Here is a 21,301-nt window from a genome sequence, read left to right as displayed (position 1 = left end):
GGGACTGCAGACCCTCAGACCCTGAATTTTCTGTGACCCCTTGCCTGCCAGAGTAAACAACTTGTTTTCCTGTGCTTGCAGCTGCTCTGGGCACGAGACCCTCCTGGGTTCCTGATGGCAGGGGAGTGGTTTCTGATGGGCTTGCAGCTGAAAAATCCTGAGAGCTAGGGCGTGGCCATTAGTCAAGGAGAGCCCCTATGTAAGCTGCCCTGGAACACAGCAAAAGGGACATTCTTGTTTCAAGGATGACTCGTGTCTCTGTTTTGTGTGTGTGTTTCAATCTCCAGCCCCTTGCCTGACTCGCGAACTGTCCCATGATAGACAGGCAGGACTGTACACTGTGGAAGGAGCGCACCAGACAGGTGGGAAGTGGTTGCATGCACAGGCGGAAGATCCCCACCCAGCCCCAAGTACTGCAGAGTCACTGAGTATACGTGGTATAAAGGAACACACAAGAAAATGACCACTGAATTCAAACTTTATTGTAAAACCTTCTAGCATTAGAAGCAAATTCTAGACTCAACAGCTAAGACTTGGTCACATTAGTCTTATCTATTGGGCGGGGACACACACAGTATTGCCAGGCAGCCCAGGCTGATGGATGGACACATGGACACACACACACACACACACACACACACACACACGGTATTGCCAGGCAGCCCAGGCTGGCGGGGACACACACACACAGGGTATAAACAGGCAGAATGCCACAACAGTCGCACGCCAGTACTGATAGCGCTTCCCAGATGGGTCGGAATGGCGCAACAGCCGCACCACCTTACGCTACAGCTCTCCCCTCAACAGGCTTCTCTGCCTCAGGATGACTGGTCTGGGGTAGGTGCAGCGTCAGCTCACTGATGACAGCAGTACCCCCTCTCCCGACACACACACTCAAACACCTTAAGTTACCATAGGCAGAAGCGCCTTGGCCTTGACAAATGCTCCCTTGGAAGACAACCCTCCACTGAGGTGGCCCGGGTCACCTCTCCATGGTCAAATCACATTCATGCCAGACATTTACTCAAAACTCCTCTTGGTGCAGCCTCAGATCCTGAGAACCACCCAGCGGGACGCCTCCAAGCTCATGTTCCCATTGGGTCCTACAGCACTCGCCCAATGGAAAACCACCACATTGCCTCACAGCCTTGCCTACTTGGGAACTTCTGAAGTAAGATCAATCACAGAACAGCAGCCACCTCCTGAAGTCACCAAGTGACTCTCAGGCAAAGGTCAGTTCACTCAGAACGCGGAGTGCCGACCTGCTGTCTGGTGCAGGCTGGCACCAAGAATGCTTTGTTAGCTGGAGAGGGCATGACCCAGGAATTTGGTCTTCATATGTTATTTTAAAACAAAAAACAAAAACATTGCTCTGTAGGAACACTAAAACAAAATCTAAAGATTCCATAAATGGCCTCACCATAAGGCTTTTTCAAATGAGAAAACCAGACAAACCTAGATCATGGGGACATACCAAGCAAGAGTAATACAGAATTTCCTAGCCCTTAGTACATTCCTCTGGAAACGGACAAAAGTGTATAATCACCCAAAAAGGAAACAGGTGGTAAGCTAGAGGCCCTATCTACAATGCACCGTGTGAGACACAATGCCGGCTCTGAGAGGCTGGGGCTAAATCTCAGAGTGTAAGTTTGCTGAGACCCTTTTAAGTCTGACACTATGTCAGATATCAACGCCCTTAACAGGGGTAGCTCACTCGGCCTAGATCTGCTGTACATGGCATGACAAACAATCCTAATGTATGCTTTGAACTAGAAGGATCTATTTGGAAATGAAGACTTTAAAAGTAACTATCAGTTCCCAGTTAAGTTATATTAAAAAACCTACAGACATGAAAGTGTAGGCAAGAAACAGAGGCTCCAGCCTCAGGTTTGCTTTTTAAGAATATTCCCTGCATAAATAATAGCCTTCTCCTTTCTCACAAAACAAAACCCTAAAACTGTAAATTAACTGCCCATGGAACAGAGCCAAGGCCAGGCCCGTCTTCGGTGCGCTCACCTATGAACTGAACTAGCCATGCACACACTGCCGTGCAGAGCCACCCCAGGGCATCAGCCCACACCCCTGCGAGGCCTCAGCAGCTGCAAGGCTGCAGGGACCAATGGCATCTGAGGACACGGGCAGGGCTGTGCAATCCTCAAAAGGCTTTTACCTAGCGCAGAAGATCAAGGGCGTAGAGAACCCGCCACAGCCCAGGACAAGCAGAGTAGAGCACTGTGCCTGCAGAGAGTCACAGGCAGTTGAAGTGACATCCCCTGCGCAGCAGACTGTGACCCAAACGCTGAGAGCACTGACTTCAATTCCCCAACCCACAGCTTATCCATCGAGATTGATTTTCCTTAGCCGCAGCGGGTAGCGCTTTCTCTGAGAGCAGTCCAACGGGGCGTGCTTTCTCTTCAGCACAATGTTCGAGGCTTTCCTGGCTGCAGTCTCGGTCGGTGTGGTTTCTATTTGTGTTACAGACTTGTCGGGCTTGGTATCTGCTCTCCTGCAACAGCTGGAAAAGACTTCCTGATTGATCCTCTGTAGCTGGATGACAGGCTGCATCTTCAAGACCTGGGAAAAGCCGTCTCCTTGTTCAATTAACGCAGGCAAAGCCTTGGGAAGGAAAGTATCAGGTTCAAAGGTGAACACAAGACAAAGAAACGGAATACACAGACACCGACATGCTGCACTGCAATTTTTTAGGTCAAGTCTATTTAGAACATAAAAGAAACAACACACAGGAAGTAAATGAATGATTCCATCTCTGTTCCAATAAAGTTTTGTTTATAAAAATAGGGCAAGCTTAATCCACCAACTCTGAATCAAGAATAGGATGAAAGCAAAAGATAATTTATTTTTATGTTTAGGTAAAATAAAGGTCCCAGTAGAAACCATGTTAGGATGACCTTGAGGTGACCCAGCTGTAGTGTAATAACTAGAGTGACGAAGAGCAAATCCCATGTCTAGAACACAGCTCGGGCACCACGTGCCAGACCTGGGTCCGAGCTTGGCATGAAAGCAGAGACGACAACAGACAAGCTCTGAAGCCAGAGACTGGTTCAGGAACCTGGTTGGGCAAATGATAGAGGCTCTTAGTGCCTCGGTTTCCCTGTCTATAATTCAGGGGTTAAAATACTTATCCTATGGAGTTAGTGTGACAGCAGACATAGAGCAGACACCACATGCTGATGGAGGAAGGTCATTGGTTAAAAAAATAAAGAAACTGCTTGGCTGGCCCTCATAGGTTAAAACATAGGTGGGAGGAGTAAACAGACAGAATACTGGGAGGAAGAGGAAGTGAGCTCAGACTCCACAGCTCTCCTCTAGGGGGCAGACGCCTCAGAAAGACGCCATGCTCCCCTCTCCTGGGTAGACGTGATAGCTCTGCTCTCTGAGACAGACGTGATTCAGCTCCGACCCAGGATGGATGTAGGCTAGAATCTTCCCGGTAAGCGCACCTTGGGGTGCAACACAGATGATTAGAAATGGGCTAATATGTGAGAATTAGCCTAGAAGAGGCTAGATAGAAATTGGCCAAGCAGTGTTTAAAAGAATACAGTTTGTGTGTTGTTATTTCGGGGCATAAGCTAGCCATGTGGGCGGCTGGGGTGCTGGGGACGCAGCCCCGCTGCTCATATTACTACAACATGCTCTGTAAATGTCACCAACAGTCATCCCAGCACAGCTCAGAAAGTATAATCTCACTAGAGAAAGCAGGGGTACACGGCTTGTGGTAAGCACCCGCCAGGTAGAGTATGTGGCACACAGTAGGCACCTGATAAATGGAACTCTGAATGTTATTGCTGCTTAACACACTCTGAGCCACGGAAGAGACTCCTGAGCACCCTCCTGCAGCCCAGACACGCCCGGCACCCACAGCAAGCACCGTCTTTTCCACTCTACATACACAGCACAGCTTTTACCTTCATGGCGTCACTGATGTTCTTAGCTATGGCGTCCCCTCGGCATTTCAAACTTTCCACATGAGAAGCTGGAAGAAACCACCAAACAGTATTTTAGGGTCTTTATCTAATTAGCCAATCATAAAGACTAAGATGCAATCCAGGCTGGAATCTGTCAGGACTGTTCACCTTAGTCTCATTTTTCTTACAGTACTTTGTAATCTACTGAAGTCAACATCCTGTCCAATTTATCAAGACGAATAAGAGGACCAGGAGAACAGCAGAGTGCAGTTCAAAGGTGTGCACACAGGCTGGATGCAGGGCAGTTCCCGCTGTGCCCCAAGAGCACCTGACATCTGTTCTATACACATTCCTGCAGCTGACCCCTCTGTACATCAAGTTAAGACAAGCGCAGGCTAAGACTTTATTTTTAAATGATTCTGAACTTTATAAAAGGAAACACGGGCCAGTGAGCTGACTAGGCAAATGTTCGACCCCAGAACCAAGGCAAGGTTGCAAAGCTGTGCTCTTCTGAGGATCCCTTCACTACTAGAACCCACGTCTCTAGGGCTTCAGTGCAGACTGAAGACCAACAGTGCAACCGAATTCCCTGGGACCCCAGCAACAGAGTGGAAATTGAGTCAATGGCTAACCTGGCCTCTCCGTCAGGAGACAGCCACAGAACTACCCAGACGGCAGGCTGTAGGCCACCCTGGTAATACCGTCTCTCTCTCTCAAATCCAGAGAACCCCAACACCGCAACAACACCTTAGCATCCTTGTGCGCATGAGCCACCTTCACCATGGTCCACAAGAGCCCACTGCAGTGTGCACACTTGTGCGCACGCAGCCCTTTCCCTCTGCATGACTGGTACCTGACTGCTCTAACAGCCGCTTCCACAGTCATGGGGGGCAGGGGGCACGCTCTGTCATGACATTGGGAGAAGTTGAGAGGTGGCAGGAGGCTTAGAGGCCCATGCTGGGAGGAACTAAAGTCACTTCTACCAGGCTAACAACCCAGAAATCACAGGGATAGTTTATTGTTTTAGCTGTAAGTAACCACAGGTAACCAATCCAACATGAGAGTAGTGTACATTAAAGTTCTCAGTAAGTGACCATCTAGAACATTCCAGTGGATCTAGAAGGCCAATGTGTTAAATGCTTGGTTGCCAGGCAAGTATATCAGAAGGTCTTCAGGTTTCTGGGGGTGTTTCTGATACATCTTATTCCTTATTTCACTTTCTCCCAGATAAAATACTTCTAAATTTTAAGAAATAGGTTCAATAGTTGACATGAAGAAATGCAATGGACTATTATCATCATGATTCCAGGATTTATGGAAACTGTTGTATTCCCTGTATACATGAAAACATAACAGGCACAGCTGAACACGGTTTAAAATGTTTGCCATGTTTCTGGCACCAGACACTCATATCTAGATGGTGGTGGTTATATACACATGTACGGATACATAACTTCATCAAGTTGTATACTCTGTCATTCTATAACAAACATATTTGCAACAATGACTCTCAGTTCTCTGTGTGAACAAGGCAGCCACAGTCTTTACTGCTGCTGGAGCTTTTGTTATCAGCAGCAGCCACTGTCCTTGGCCTGAGCAAAACCTTCTCTCTGGGCTCCTTAAGTAAGAACTTAGCTTACAGAATGAGTTCTATCAGCTCCCAAATACCCCATGCCACCTTTTCTTCATCTTTGTCTTCCCAACGCCAAACAATACCTGTTTTTCATCTGTTGTACAAGCAATGACAATATATAAGCCCAAGAGGGGTTTGGGCTTGAGTGTAAAATGGAGCTAGGCTCTAGGCTTGCATACTTAGATTATCACACACAAGTACATGATGGGGTATCCTAAAACTGGGCCTGACACATAAGGCATTTAGTATTTCTGGCATGACTGCATATCCCTTTTACAAATTTTACAAATTACACCATCCTCCAACTTTTTCAGAAGGGCCACTAGAGGGCAGTATGTACACCAATGAGAAGCCTGGCCTCTCCTGGGAGGAGGACTGTTCTCTAAGGGCGGGATCTAATCTAGTGGTGACCCCAGTACCTGAGAGCAGGTACTCAAAAGCTGTAACAGCGCACAGCCATGGCACCGGGCACTTCCTTAATCAAAGAGGGTGACACCAACTCACAGGGACCTGGTGCCAAATGGACTGACGATGACAGGGTCAGAGGATAGGACACACTTTACCCAAATAAGGAAATATATCAGAACCAGGAAAGACAATCCGCAACAGAAGTGAGGAAATTCCAGGATAATGAGAAAAGGACAGACAGGATGAAGGTTTGCAGCAGGAGAGGGCAGCTGGTGAAGGCTGGAATAGGAAGATGGAGAACCTCGTGTTTGCCACACCCACGGATTCACAGTTCTGGGAAGAAGCCAGAGAGATGGAATGGAAGGCAGGGAGAAGCAACTGTCACGTCAGAAGGGCTGCAGTGACAGCTCACACTGAAGGATGTCATAGTGAAAAACCCAACTGACAGTTTTCTACAGCAATGAGAAGATTAAGTGAACCTAGTGGACAGCCAGGCATGGTGGCACACCCTAAATCCCTGCACTTAGGAGGCAGTGGCAGGTGGATGTCTGTGAGTTCGAGGTCAGCCTGGTCTACAGAGGGAGTTCCAGGACAGCTGGGACTACATAGAGAGACCCTGTTTCAAAAACAAAACAAAACAAAAAGTGAAGCTGGTGTGTGTGATGAGTCTTCTGAGGAAGTTCCGATGAGAGCAGAGCGGGGAGAGACTCCCTGAAGCCTGTTCTGCTGCAGCTACCGCACATCCTGTCAGAGCAGGCCTCATGGCCGCCTCTCACAGACAACCCGAGAAGGGGAACTGCAACTGGAGAGTTAGAACTCACATCTGGAATCCAACGTGACACCCTAAATACCACCCTGCCAGAAATCACACACTGTCTACCCAAAGATGTACATTCACAACTGGGAAAGACTGAGCATCAGGAGAATGGGTTTCCTGATACCATCCTAAAACTAAATGTTTAACTATGAATTTACGGTACCTCTTCTTTTCTAATTAAGTAAACTGAATCCTTTGCCTTCAAAACTAAAGGTGCCTGCAGTATGTGACGGTGCTCGCCTTTAATCCAGCACTTGGAAGGCAGGATGGGTCATGGGTCTCTCTAAATTTGAGGCTAGCCTGGTCTACATAGTGAGTTCCAGGCCAGCCAAAGACACACAGTGTTTCAAAAACAAACAAGATAAAACTCAAGTTATCAATAATTCTAGGAATAGAACCAAAGAAATATTTTCAAAACTAAAGACAAAAACGGAGAAAGCACACACACCTCACAATGACCTCTAACAAAAAGGAGACAGACACCTGGGACCTCAGCACCCAGAGGGCAACAGCAAGAGGCCACACATCCCAGGCCATCACAAGTGAAGCAAAACTCATAAAAAATGTGGATCTACTGTAGAGACATAAAACTTATTTTCTGGGCTGGTAAGATGGCTCAGCAGGAAAAGGAACTTGCTGCCAGTCCTGACAACCTGGTTTGACTCCTGGAACCCATGTGGTAGAAGGAGAGAATAGACTTCTGTAATTGTCCTCTGACCTCCACACACATACTACAGCACGCACATGTGTGTGTGCATAAACACACAACATTTCCCAACATGAATACCTGAAGAAATCCCAGAGCAGGAAGCTTCTTGCTCCCTGCCCACAATGATCCTAAGTGCATCTGCCATGTTTTATAACTGGGAAGAACACAAGAACGCTGCCTGAGGAAGTCTCCTAGTCCATGTGAGAGATGGTGGGCTTCCTCAGAGCGTCCTCTACCTCCTCCCCTACAGCCTCCACAGGAACATCTCTGACCAATCCACACCTCAGAGGGAGCCTTCTAAGGCTCATGGACTTAATACAACCGGGAAAGGATAGTGTTTCAAGTCCAGAGCCAAATTATCTGAGCCATCTTTACCGCCCTTCCCACCAGGTATGCCCACCTTTGTGGGCGACCTTACATCTTTGTGGCCATTAGATAAATCCTTTTAAGTGCATCAACCGAGAGATAAACGACACTGTCCAGACAGCTTCTTTGTTACCACCGGCCTGACACTTCCACCAATGTGTCAAATAGATAGCCCTGCTAATGATTCTCTCTATTGCTACTGTAAAACTCCACGAAACCGTTAGCACACAGCAATACGAAACCTGAAGAAGGGCCAGGAGGTGGTGGTGCACACCTTTAATCCCAGCACTTGGAAGACAGAGACAAGCAGATCTCTGTGAGTTCAAGGCCAGCCTGGTCTATAAGAGCTGGTTCCAGGACAGTTACAGAGAAACCCTGTCTCGAAAAAGGAAATAAAGAAAGAAAGAAATTTGCAGTAACCTAAATCTGCACTCCCCAGCCATGGTCACTCATATTATCTCCAAAATAAAGTCTTTTCCTCTTTAGAGTAAAAGTTCTGCAGCCCAGACAGCAATGTGAGCCCTGATGTGAACTGTGGCTGCTTGAGAGCACTACCACAGACTGCTCCGCGATGCCTGAGGCCAGACAGCACTGCCAGGAAATGAGGACTGCCTGAAGGTTCTGCTCGCAGGGCCAGCCTAGAACCCAGGCTTCGACTACAGGAGAACTCTAAACATCTCTGCCATCACTCTGTGTGTAAGGCAGGGTAATGGGGAAAGAACCTCTTCATTTCAGGGGCTTTTCAAGGCTGCTCCTGACGAAATCTTATTGGTAAACAGTTAATCAGTGGATAGCTGGGGAAAAATTGCCCTTACAAAATGTGGAAGTTCAGAATCTCTGAGAACAGCCTTCCCTGGCTGCTGGCTTTCTAAAACACGGGGAAATGAAAATGTGGAAATGAAAGATTGAGCAATGAGCCCAGTTTTGCTTCCGGGTCACTGCTTGACTAACAAGGGAACATGAACCTCCCAAGCCTGCAGACTCAGCAGAAATGCATCAGCTGGCAGCCTCACGTCTATGCCAGTGTACTTCCTGAGCACAGATAAGCAAGCGTGGATCAGTTTCTGAGGAGGCAACCAATGCCACCCATGCCATGAGTCATAAGGATGGAAGTCAGCATTTCTGCTGAAAATACAAACAGGCTACAAAGCTGTGAGCCCAACGCGCCTTGCCCTTCTACAGCATTGTGGTGCCAATCTTGCTGTGGAATAGGATTTTGAGAGTTGTTACATTTGTTTATGCTGTGGAACATTTGTTTTCAAGATGCAAAGATGTATTACATTCTTTTATGTTACATTTGTTTAACTTTGTGAAGCTGTGTTACTCTGCCTGCCTGAAACACCTGATTGGTCTAATAAAGAGCTGAACAGCCAATAGCTAAGCAGGAGAAAGAATAGGCGGGGCTGGCAGGCAGAGAGAATAAATAGAGGGAGAAAAAGAGAGACTGAGGAACAAGAGAACAAGGAGAAGAGGACACCAGGGGCCACCCAGCCAGTCACAGAGTAAGAGTAAAGTAAGATAAACAGAACTAAGAAAAGGAAAAAGCCCAGGGGCACAAAAGGTAGGAAATTTAAGGAAAGCTGGCTAGAAATAAGCCAAGCTAAAGCTGGGCATTCACAAACAATAGTAAGTGCCTGTGTGTGCCAGTGTGTGCTTGTGTGTGATAGTGTGTGCCTGTGTGTGCCGGTGTGTGTGCCTGTGTGTGATTGTGTGTGCCTTTGTGTGTGTGCCTGTGTGTGATTGTGTGTGCCTGTGTGATTGTGTGTGCCTTTGTGTGTGCCTGTGTGTGATTGTGTGTGCCTGTGTGTGCCTGTGTGTGATTGTGTGTGCCTGTGTGTGCCGGTGTGTGATAGTGTGTGCCTGTGTGTGATTGTGTGTGATTGTGTGTGATTGTGTGTGATTGTGTGTGCCTGTGTGTGCCGGTGTGTGTGCCTGTGTGTGCCGGTGTGTGTGCCGGTGTGTGATAGTGTGTGCCTGTGTGTGATTGTGTGTGATTGTGTGTGCCGGTGTGTGATTGTGTGTGATTGTGTGTGCCGGTGTGTGATTGTGTGTGCCTGTGTGTGCCGGTGTGTGATAGTGTGTGCCTGTGTGTGATTGTGTGTGATTGTGTGTGATTGTGTGTGATAGTGTGTGCCTGTGTGTGCCAGTGTGTGTGCCGGTGTGTGATAGTGTGTGCCTGTGTGTGATTGTGTGTGATTGTGTGTGATTGTGTGTGATTGTGTGTGATAGTGTGTGCCTGTGTGTGCCAGTGTGTGTGCCTGTGTGTGATTGTGTGTGCCTGTGTGTGATTGTGTGTGATTGTGTGTGCCGGTGTGTGATTGTGTGTGCCTGTGTGTGCCAGTGTGTGTGCCTGTGTGTGATTGTGTGTGCCTGTGTGTGCCGGTGTGTGATAGTGTGTGCCTGTGTGTGATTGTGTGTGATTGTGTGTGCCGGTGTGTGATTGTGTGTGCCTGTGTGTGCCGGTGTGTGTGCCGGTGTGTGATTGTGTGTGCCTGTGTGTGCCGGTGTGTGATAGTGTGTGCCTGTGTGTGATTGTGTGTGATTGTGTGTGCCGGTGTGTGATTGTGTGTGCCTGTGTGTGCCGGTGTGTGTGCCGGTGTGTGATAGTGTGTGCCTGTGTGTGCCGGTGTGTGCCGGTGTGTGATAGTGTGTGCCTGTGTGTGATAGTGTGTGCCGGTGTGTGATTGTGTGTGCCTGTGTGTGCCGGTGTGTGTGCCGGTGTGTGTGCCTGTGTGTGCCAGTGTGTGTGCCGGTGTGTGATAGTGTGTGCCTGTGTGTGATTGTGTGTGATTGTGTGTGCCGGTGTGTGATTGTGTGTGCCTGTGTGTGCCGGTGTGTGATAGTGTGTGCCTGTGTGTGATTGTGTGTGATTGTGTGTGCCGGTGTGTGATTGTGTGTGCCTGTGTGTGCCGGTGTGTGTGCCGGTGTGTGATAGTGTGTGCCTGTGTGTGATAGTGTGTGCCTGTGTGTGATTGTGTGTGATTGTGTGTGCCGGTGTGTGATTGTGTGTGCCTGTGTGTGCCGGTGTGTGATTGTGTGTGCCTGTGTGTGCCGGTGTGTGTGCCGGTGTGTGATAGTGTGTGCCTGTGTGTGCCGGTGTGTGATAGTGTGTGCCTGTGTGTGATTGTGTGTGATAGTGTGTGCCTGTGTGTGATTGTGTGTGATAGTGTGTGCCTGTGTGTGATTGTGTGTGATTGTGTGTGCCTGTGTGTGATTGTGTGTGATAGTGTGTGCCTGTGTGTGATTGTGTGTGATTGTGTGTGCCGGTGTGTGATTGTGTGTGCCTGTGTGTGCCGGTGTGTGTGCCGGTGTGTGATAGTGTGTGATTGTGTGTGATTGTGTGTGCCGGTGTGTGATTGTGTGTGCCTGTGTGTGCCGGTGTGTGTGCCGGTGTGTGTGCCGGTGTGTGTGCCGGTGTGTGTGCCGGTGTGTGATAGTGTGTGCCTGTGTGTGCCGGTGTGTGATTGTGTGTGCCTGTGTGTGCCGGTGTGTGTGCCGGTGTGTGTGCCGGTGTGTGATTGTGTGTGCCTGTGTGTGCCGGTGTGTGTGCCGGTGTGTGTGCCGGTGTGTGTGCCGGTGTGTGTGCCGGTGTGTGTGCCGGTGTGTGATAGTGTGTGCCTGTGTGTGATTGTGTGTGATTGTGTGTGCCGGTGTGTGATTGTGTGTGCCGGTGTGTGATTGTGTGTGCCTGTGATTTATTTGGGAGCTGAGTGGTGGGCCCCCAAGAGTCAAAGAGCCAAAAAAGTTAAAACAAGCAAACAAACAAAACCCAACTACACAGTCTCCCTTGGGCCTGTCAAAGTCTTAACCCAAGGGTTTTAATCTGGCCTCAGCCAAGTATCTGATCTTATTTGTCAATTCTTTTGTCCCATGGACTTGAGTTCATTCCTCAGAGTTCTTCCTCTTGACGGTAACCATAAAAATTCACTCTAACATTGCCACAGCAGCTTCCTTTCACCCAAGCACCCTGTTGCAGGCTCAGGTTCCCCCACTCAGAACACGGTAATGCTGTAGACTAGATGCTGGAGTCGGGAGGAGGAGACTAGCCCTCAGCCATGGTGATGCTGGCAGGAAGGACTTCTTTGGAGCACCGACCCGCATAACCTGGCCAGGACTGCTTCATTATGCAGACCCTAGCAAGGGAACAGTAGCTGCAAATCTGCCTCTCTGTAAAATGAAAGGAACCAATGTGCTCCAGCAGGGCAGAAAGTGGGAATTGTCAGATTCCCTGGTTTAAACCCAGGGCTGAGATGAGCCTTTCTACTCTAAACAGAGACTGGAAAAACACAGTATGCCTCTTCCAAACTGGGAAACAAGAGTAAGAAAGTAAGGAACAGTGCATCCACACGGCAGGAGGAGCAAAGCGGGCCTGTAAGAAAGGACTGGGATTGGAAACTGGAAAACATGCAAGAATCTGAATATAAAGCAGGGCTCATCCACTGTGGCCTTCACTGCATTTATTAAAAACTGTATCTGAGCCAACTCAAGAAGTTAGACATAACAAAAATGGAGAAAACTAGGAGGACCACATTAAAGATAAAATCTGAAATCATGAAAACAGAAAACTAAAACAACAAAAGAAACCTACGGCAAAACTGAAAGAGAACCGAGTTCCTGTTAGTACAGTCAACAGCTGTGCAGCCGCACTCAGGAGCACCTACCATTTGTGTGTGTGACACTGGAGGGTCACACAGCTGGGGACCAGTGTAGGGACCCTTCACTGTCAACACACACTCAGCTGGCTTACCTGGGTCAGGGTCGCATCGCAGGTCCAAGGGATGTACAACAGGCCGATACTGCTTCTAAACACAGCACAGATCGAAACATTAATTTAGACAGGTGACGGCCAGATAAATAGGCACATCTTTCAGCTAGAGTCAGCAAGTACACCAGTACAGTCAGTACAGTCAACAGTGTCAGCCCCAAGGCTCTTCTCTTTGTAGATCCTGAACTATGTAGGGGAAATATCCTTAGTTTTTAATAACTTTTTGTTTCCTTTCTCTCTCTCTCTCTCTCTCTCTCTCTCTTTTTCGAGACAAGGTTTCTCTGTAGATTGGTCCTGGCTGTCCTGGAACCAGCTTTGTAGACTAGGCTGGTCTCAAACTCACAGAGATCCCTCTGCCTCTGCCTCTGCCTCTGCCTCTGCCTCTGCCTCTGCCTCCTGAGTGCTGGAATTAAAAGCATGTGCCACCAGCGCCTAGCTGTTTGTTTTCTGAGACAGGATTTTTCTGTGTAACAGTCCTGGCTGTCCTGGAACTCCCTTTGTAGACCAGGCTGGCCTCGAATTCAGAGATCTGCCCGCCTCTGCCTCCCGAGTGCTGGGATTAATGGTGTGTGCCACCACTGCCTGGCTCTGAATACCTTTTACGTACTGCCACCTGCTGCATACAGAGGAAATAGCATGATGAAGATTATAATCAGAAAAGACAAAGTGAAGACATGGTGGTGTCTAAATTACAGGGCGGTGACCAAAGTGTGACAGAAGGTTCACTCAAGACAAACGTCTGAGACTCAGAATTCCAATTTCCTCAGAAACTTTTTAAAAGCATCCAGACTATCCCACAGTTCATTACTGTCCACACCTGCAGCACACAGGGCAGCTGGCTGTCCCAGAGCCGGGCAAACGGAGGGAGAAGGAAAATGTCCGTCCTCCTTTCGCTCAATGGTAACCTGAGCCAAAGGGTGAGAAGAAGGAGGGGCCAAGCAGTGCTCTCGGTTCTCTCTCCACCCCACCCACTGTCAACACACATCAGGGGTTTCCTGAAGTCTAGTGAGGGCTGTGTTTAAAGCCAAATGCTGTGAGCCGGATGGAATGTTCTTGTGGAGGTTTTCCCATCGTCATGTGACTCTGGATGCTGAGAGCAACTGCAGACCTCTCATGCCCTGAAACACTGCAGAAGGAGGAACGACTGGAAGGCTCACATTTAAAAAGCTCGCTGATTTAAGAAAAACTGAAGGTATAGAGGATTGCACAAACTACAGCCCGCATATAGTCATTAAGATGGGCAGTCCAGCCCAGCAAATCTCCTCAACAGCCAGGAGACTCAGGTCTAATCTGCCAGCGCTTGCCTCATCTGCATTTGTCCCAGTCTGAAACTGAGAAGACAAGCATGTGACTGGCACCTACAGGAAAAAGCAGGCCTACGACTTTGCCCACCTGGAAAGATGAGCCAGCCAGGTGTGGTAGTGCACACTGTAACCCCAGCATTCCAAGTGTGGTAGTGCACGCTGTAACCCCAGGCAGGTGTGGCAGTACACACTGTAACCCCAGCCAGGTGTGTTAGTGCACGCTGTAATCCCAGCATTCCAGGTGCAGTAGTGCACGCTGTAAGCCCAGCCAGGTGCGGTAGTGCATGCTGTAACCCCAGCATTCCAGGTGCGGTAGTGCATGCTGTAACCCCAGCATTCCAGGTGCAGTAGTGCATGCTGTAACCCCAGGCAGGTGTGGCAGTGCACACTGTAACCCCAGCCAGGTGTGTTAGTGCACGCTGTAATCCCAGCATTCCAGGTGTGGCAGTGCACACTGTAACCCCAGCCAGGTGTGTTAGTGCACGCTGTAATCCCAGCATTCCAGGTGTGGTAGTGCACGCTGTAATCCCAGCATTCCAGGTGTGGTAGTGCACACTGTAACCCCAGCATTCCAGGTGTGGCAGTGCACACTGTAACCCCAGCCAGGTGTGTTAGTGCACGCTGTAATCCCAGCATTCCAGGTGTGGTAGTGCACGCTGTAATCCCAGCATTCCAGGTGTGGCAGTGCACACTGTAACCCCAGCCAGGTGTGTTAGTGCACGCTGTAATCCCAGCATTCCAGGTGTGGTAGTGCACACTGTAACCCCAGCATTCCAGGTGTGCTAGTGCACACTGTAATCCCAGCACTTGGGCTCGGGGTTGGAAGATCAGGAGTTCACGGCCAGCCTGTACTATATGAAAGGTAATCTAATTTTTTATTGAGGTAAAACACTGTGTGAGGACTTCAATGTGAACATCTCACCAGACTCTCGTGCTGTGCTTTCAAGGTCTTGATGACACTCTCGAGGATCCTTCTCGGGTACTGCCTACGTTTTGTTGCCACATCTACTATGAGCTCATCAAATTCATCTTCAAGCACTTTGATGTCAGCATCTATTTCAGAAAAGTCCATATTAGTATAGAAACATTATATACACTCAATTCACAAAATAATTAAAGAAAACAAACATGGCAAACTAATAAGCCCCCTCATTTCTGTACTGCTCACTTATTGAGTACCTACAGGAAATGAAAGATGAATGTAGTATGACCCCAAGAGACAGACAGCTGTAACCTGATAAATGCAACAGGTTTATAAAGACACAGGATACAGAACGAAACACCACCAGCAGGCGTTAATGACCCAAAAGAAACAACATTTAAGTTGAAATCTAGGTGTAAACAAAGACATTGAGTGATGAAGAGCCAGGGAGAAACATCTTTGGGACAGAAAACTGTAAGGTCATGAAGCCTCAGCAAACAGCAGTGCTCTCTGTGGATAAACCAGGGACTGGAAGGGTCACGGAGCCTCAGCAAACAGCAGCGCTCTCCGTGGATAAACCAGGGACTGGAAGGACCCAGAGCCTCAGCAAACAGCAGTGCTCTCCGTGGACAAACCAGGGACTGGAAGGGTCACGGAGCCTCAGCAAACAGCAGTGCTCTCCGTGGATAAACCAGGGACTGGAAGGGTCACGGAGCCTCAGCAAACAGCAGTGCTCTCCGTGGATAAACCAGGGACTGGAAGGGTCACGGAGCCTCAGCAAACAGCAGTGCTCTCCGTGGATAAACCAGGGACTGGAAGGGTCACAGAGCCTCAGCAAACAGCAGTGCTCTCCGTGGATAAACCAGGGACTGGAAGGACCCAGAGCCTCAGCAAACAGCAGTGCTCTCCGTGGATAAACCAGGGACTGGAAGGGTCACGGAGCCTCAGCAAACAGCAGCGCTCTCCGTGGATAAACCAGGAACTGGAAGGGTCACGGAGCCTCAGCAAACAGCAGCGCTCTCCGTGGATAAACCAGGAACTGGAAGGGTCACGGAGCCTCAGCAAACAGCAGTGCTCTCCGTGGATAAACCAGGGACTGGAAGGGTCACGGAGCCTCAGCAAACAGCAGTACTCTCCGTGGATAAACCAGGGACTGGAAGGACCCAGAGCCTCAGCAAACAGCAGCGCTCTCCGTGGATAAACCAGGGACTGGAAGGACCCAGAGCCTCAGCAAACAGCAGCGCTCTCCGTGGATAAACCAGGGACTGGAAGGGTCACGGAGCCTCAGCAAACAGCAGCGCTCTCCGTGGATAAACCAGGGACTGGAAGGACCCAGAGCCTCAGCAAACAGCAGTGCTCTCCGAGGATAAACCAGGGACTGGAAGGACCCAGAGCCTCAGCAAACAGCAGTGCTCTCCGTGGATAAACCAGGGACTGGAAGGGTCACGGAGCCTCAGCAAACAGCAGTGCTCTCCGTGGATAAACCAGGGACTGGAAGGACCCAGAGCCTCAGCAAACAGCAGTGCTCTCCGTGGATAAACCAGGGACTGTGTGTGATGGGCGAGAGCACACGCGCCACAGCATGCGTGCTGAGGTCAAAGAACAAATCTGGAGTCACTTTTCTCCTTCCACCACTGCCCAGGTTTGCATAGCAAGCACCTTTCTGGGATCAGCCATCAGGGACATCTTCTGTGCAGGAAAATGGTTTCTTAGCGCCACCAAGCGGTAGAATTTGTAAAAGCACAATGTATAAACAAAGGGCAAATGCTTGATGTGTATTTATTTCTAAAAGCAGAGCTCTGCTCTCAAGGAACTGCCCTTCTAAGTTTGTCTGACCACACATCCTGTGACCAGAACCATCCGGGGCAGTCACAATGGGAGGGAAGAGGCCGCCTCACATATATGGTCTACCTTAGTTCCAGAGCGGTCCTGGGGCAGGAGCTCGTCGGAAACCTCAATAAAAACAACAACAACAAAAAAGACCAGATTCAACCTCTGTCCCCCATGAAGCCTGCATTTGCTTCCTATATCTGCCCAGAGCAAAGCCTGTCAAACCTATTCACATAAGTCTCCTTACAGTTCTCCCTAAGACAGATAGAGTGCTTGCTTGACATGAGTCTGTAGACTCCTTCACCAGCACTAAACACACACACACATTCACTCACACGCGTGCACACACGCACACTCCCCCACTCCTGTGATTCCTCCAAGACCACTTTGTACTTTGTGATAAAGTACAAATCCCTTACAAAGCCTCTGAGGCATGTGGTAATCTCAGCTCAACTTAGCTTTCTTGACATATCTGCTCTTACTTCCCAGCTCACTGCGGCTTTCCATTCACTCCATCTGCCTTTCTGGGTAACGTTTTGTTTCAAATAAAGACCCACTGAAAAGCTACATGGTGTAGAAATTACTTCTGGCTACTTTTAAATATATTCCCTATTAATCAGCAATTATTGTGTTAATATTTTACAAAACAGATGCTGTTGGTTTGGGTTTATGTATAAACCCCAAATCTGTTTTGGTAATTGTAAAAGACAACTAATATAGTCCCAGGTAATAGACAAGAAACTCTGGGCAGAGCCCTCTCTTATGGCTGAGAAGAAGTTACAGTCACAGAGAGTTGCTGGGAGGCCTGTAATCAGCTCAAATGACCGGACAATGTAAACACAAAGCAGTGAGTGTCATCAACAGTGTCAGCCCTGAGTGATGTTGCCAGACGCACAGACGGCCACATGGCTCTTGTCAAGGCCGCCCTTCTCTGGACAGTACTGCAAATACAGAGACGCCTCTCTCTTCTCAAACTGATCACTCCTTTCTACAGATGTTTCCTTCCTACTCTGACCTTTCTTTCTCTTTCTGTTAACACTTTTTTTGGCATGTCAGCGCCATTAGTAAGGTATGATCAAGTCTAAGGCAGGCTTGGTGGCGCATGCCTTTGATCCCAGCACTTGGAAGGCAGAGGCAGGTGGGTCTCTGAGTTTGAGGCCAGCCTGGTCTACAGAGTTCGAAGACAGTCAGGGCTACACAGAAAAGCCCTGTCTCAAAAACAAAGGTACAATCAAGTCTTTGAAGTAAACTAACAGTCTTAAGACGCTGCCTACAAATTTGTAACACCCTCTGCACACCACTCACACGGGTTAACTCGACACATCAGAACACACCACTGTCCATTCTAAGTATCATCTAAGCATTGCAAAACCAAAAGCCTGGCTTATGAGGAAATACAGGTATTCTCTGGGCCTCTTTAAGTGAGGACAATTCTACAATAACTTCCAATAGTCTACTGATAGAAGCATCTGAAGATGAAAGACCTTTCAGGATACCAGACAGGACACATCAAGGTACCCACTGAGCTTCTCTTGGGCTATGACTTCAATAATCTACATTAGTTTCTTCTTTTCGTTCCACAGTAATTTAGATGTGTTTTAAAATAAATGATACTGAAGCCAGTAAGATGCTCAGCAGGTGAAAACACTTGCCACCAAGCCTGAACGAGGACCCGAGTTTGCTCCTGGAGCCACAACTCCTGAAAGCTGCCCTCTGACCTCCACAGGGTGCCAAAGCTGCACGACTCCATCCAACAGATGAAATGTTGATAGAAGGAGAGTGTGTCTTAGTCACTGTTCTCCTGCTGAGAAGAGACACCATGACCAAGGCAACCCTTATAAAGGGAAGCTTTAACTGGGACTTGCTTACAGTTTCAAAGGCTTAGTCCATTATCATGGCAGGGAGCATGGTGGCATGCAAGCAGGCACTGAAGTAGCTGAGAGCTACAAGCAGAGAGAGAGAGGGAGACTGGGCTTGGCATGGGCTTTTGAAAACTCTAAGCCCACTCCCGGTGACACACTTCCTCCAACAAGGCCACACCTCCCAATCCTACTCTAACAGTTCCACTCCCTGGTGACTATGAATTCAAACATATTAGTCCATGAAGGCATTATTATTCAAAACAACCACGGAGAGACAATGAAAACAGAAATTACAAAATAGCATTCAAAATAAAGTTAGCTGCAAAAACAACCTCAGAAATTAATGACAGAAGAAGAGTTAGGCACATACCCATAAGACAGTGATCCGTAGCTTCCTGCCAGGCTTGTCCCTTGATGCTGACATTCTCCTGAACAGCGGACTCAAAAGTCTGCAATAAATTTACAGCAGCCAAGTCAGCAAAAGTGACTCTAAATACTGAATTCAAACATTTTAGCAAGACAATAATGGAATCTCTGTGGAACAAAATGAAAATTGAGAAAAAAAATAAAATCCAAGTTAACCTTTAGGAGAAGGCTAAATGCTCTTACCACACAGTGGGGAGTATGCCAGCTCTATCAGGGACCACTCAGCAGCGTGGCCACATAAAAAAACGAACAAGAACACAGTGGCAAACCGTGAGGAAGGACAGAAGGCTGAGGCCCCCCCCCCCCCCGTGTTCTCCAAAACAGTGAGTTATTTCCAGAAGGGGTTCAGACAGATGGGCAATTCAAACAGGACTTAATACATGCTATGGTTTGAGAAATTTTAACGAGCATGTCTTTTGTATCACTTATATAATAAATGACTGATAATTATGAGTCAAAGTTCATGCCCTATTCTATTATAAAAAGGGCTACAATACAGCTCTGCGAACAACACTTTAATGGTGTGAGCAAGGCTCTGCATCCAATCCCACGCACTAAAGGAGAGAAAAAAGACCTCATAGAAAAAGATTCTTAGTATGTTAAACTCTCAAAGAGTAAATGAGAGTACAAACTGTCTTTGAAACACTCACTGCGGCTTCAGCAATCATTAAGAACGTGCCGCTCTATTATTCAGTTCTACCTAGAGGTCTATCATCATAGTCAAAACTCCGCTACAAAGTGTTACTTCCCATTCTAAGAGCTCATCCTCTAGGATGTAAGAAGTTAAGGCTCAGTTGTCTTCTGTATGTAGATGTTCTGAATATCTTAGCAATTTTCTAGAATGAGACAAACCAGTTCTCCTATTTACAGCTGTCTCCCAGAAGAACTACTAAAAATGTTATGAAATGTTTCTCCTCCTGCCTTGATTCCAAAAAGGGAATAACAGAAAACTGGAATACAGAATTACAATCCAAAGAAGGTTTTCTCCTTATTCTTTCACTTAACCTGTCTCATGCATGTCACAAGAACACTTTCCACCAAGTACATCTCCAGCCCCTCCTCATTTTTGTTTTTTGCGGTGATAACCTCTATTTTTATCCTGCACTGCTGTCATCTGGCCACCAATGTGCCACATTCCCAGACTGAAAGTTTCCCCTACATATGGACTGCGTATCTGTCCCTCAACTTCCAGTGTCCTTCCTCTGAAACCATCATCTTCAAGGTTTTGCAAAATATAGGTGAAAGGGGAAGTGGGTTATAAGGGTCAATGGAGTATGGGGCATAGGGTCTCTCTATATCACCCTGGTTGGTCTGGAATTCACCGTGCTGACCAGACTGATCTTGAACTCGGAGATTTGCGTGCCTCTGCCTTCCAAGTGCTGGGCGTGCACTGCCATGTCCAGTTCAACTAGTGATCTTAGGAAAATTCCATCAAGACAGCTTCTTCTATTTTCAACTTAAAGTAAAAGGCTTTTGCTGCTCCATTCACACGATGCAACAATTCACACGATTCACACGATGCAACAAGCAAGAGCAAAGACCCAAAACCTAGCCAGGTGACTGACTTCGAGGATTACCGTATCCTGGAGAATTCCTGCTACCAGACAGTAAACCTACGCTGATCCATACAAGAGCCACTTTGTATTAAGTGAGCACTTAAGAAACAGCTAATACCAAGCGGGATGTTTTGTAGACATAAGCCAACAGATTTGAAAGCTTAGTATGAAAACAAAACGTTGAAGCCTTATTTATACGTAGAGCGCTGTCCATATTAAAATATTTGGGTGCACTAATACAGCCTGTCTTTTAAGATTACACATGCGCTAGCTTGCCCTGTATGTCCAGCGGACAGGAAGCACCGGGCGGCACTGGCATCTAGCTGCCTTCCCTGACATGTCCCAGCCCAGCTCGGACAGCATTCGGTTTGTGGGGCCGGATCCGGAGCCGGGCTGAGCAGGGTGAGGGTCGGGAAGGAACGGGGCCGGGCCCTACCCACTGCGCGTCCCGCAGCGCGAGGTCTCGGACGTCCTCCGGCAGCGCGGCCCCGAGCTCCTGCACAAAGCGACCGCATTGCTCCATCACTTCCTCCACGGCTCTTTTCAAGGTGCAGCGCACTCGGAAGTCCTCCGCGGGAGAGGCGGCCACCGAGTCCTGGGAGTCTGAGGGGGTCCGGGCGTCCTGATCCTGCGAGGCGGAGACCGGCACCGCTTCGGGATTACCCGCCATCTTCCCGGTTTGAATTGAGGCGGTGACGCTGAGACCGGAAGGACATTTCCCTCAGTGGGACGCCACTGTACGCGTCCGGCCGGAAACTCAATCCGGCGCCTATGATT

At 48.3% G+C, this 21,301-nt stretch overlaps 1 protein-coding gene across 2 annotated transcripts; it reads right to left on the bottom strand.

The window, feature by feature from the left end:
- Positions 1 to 462: 462 nt before the first annotated feature.
- On the bottom strand, positions 463 to 21,300 carry Nsl1 (NSL1 component of MIS12 kinetochore complex). Of its 2 annotated transcripts, none has more exons than XM_075989475.1 (6): positions 20,961 to 21,300; positions 18,922 to 18,991; positions 14,851 to 14,981; positions 12,607 to 12,661; positions 3,927 to 3,994; positions 463 to 2,616 (listed from the first exon to the last, which is right to left on the bottom strand). In XM_075989475.1, the coding sequence occupies exons 1-6, from the start codon at positions 21,192 to 21,194 to the stop codon at positions 2,335 to 2,337; spliced, it is 840 nt and encodes a 279-aa protein (XP_075845590.1). In that variant the 5' UTR covers positions 21,195 to 21,300; the 3' UTR covers positions 463 to 2,334. The 2 variants fall into 2 exon arrangements, with proteins under 2 accessions (XP_075845590.1, XP_075845589.1); XM_075989474.1 differs by having other exon boundaries at positions 18,913 to 18,991; positions 20,961 to 21,289.
- Position 21,301: the final 1 nt, after the last annotated feature.

The sequence above is a fragment of the Microtus pennsylvanicus genome, chromosome 10, assembly GCF_037038515.1.
Source record: "Microtus pennsylvanicus isolate mMicPen1 chromosome 10, mMicPen1.hap1, whole genome shotgun sequence".
NCBI lineage: Eukaryota > Metazoa > Chordata > Mammalia > Rodentia > Cricetidae > Microtus > Microtus pennsylvanicus.
The sequence above is the reverse complement of the archived record's forward strand: the minus strand, read 5'-3'. Positions and strand labels throughout refer to the sequence as shown.

What these genes read in the sequence shown, in the direction of transcription:
- Nsl1 (XM_075989474.1), bottom strand. Translation starts at nt 21,194, where the DNA reads ATGGCGGGTAATCCCGAAGCGGTGCCGGTCTCCGCCTCGCAGGATCAG. An exon ending in GCGATGCGACCCTGACCCAG is followed by an intron (nt 3,995 to 12,606) that starts GTAAGCCAGCTG and finishes GGTTTCTTCCAG; the next exon opens with CTTCTCATGTGGAAAGTTTG. An exon ending in ACATCAGTGACGCCATGAAG is followed by an intron (nt 2,617 to 3,926) that starts GTAAAAGCTGTG and finishes TTCCTTCCCAAG; the next exon opens with GCTTTGCCTGCGTTAATTGA.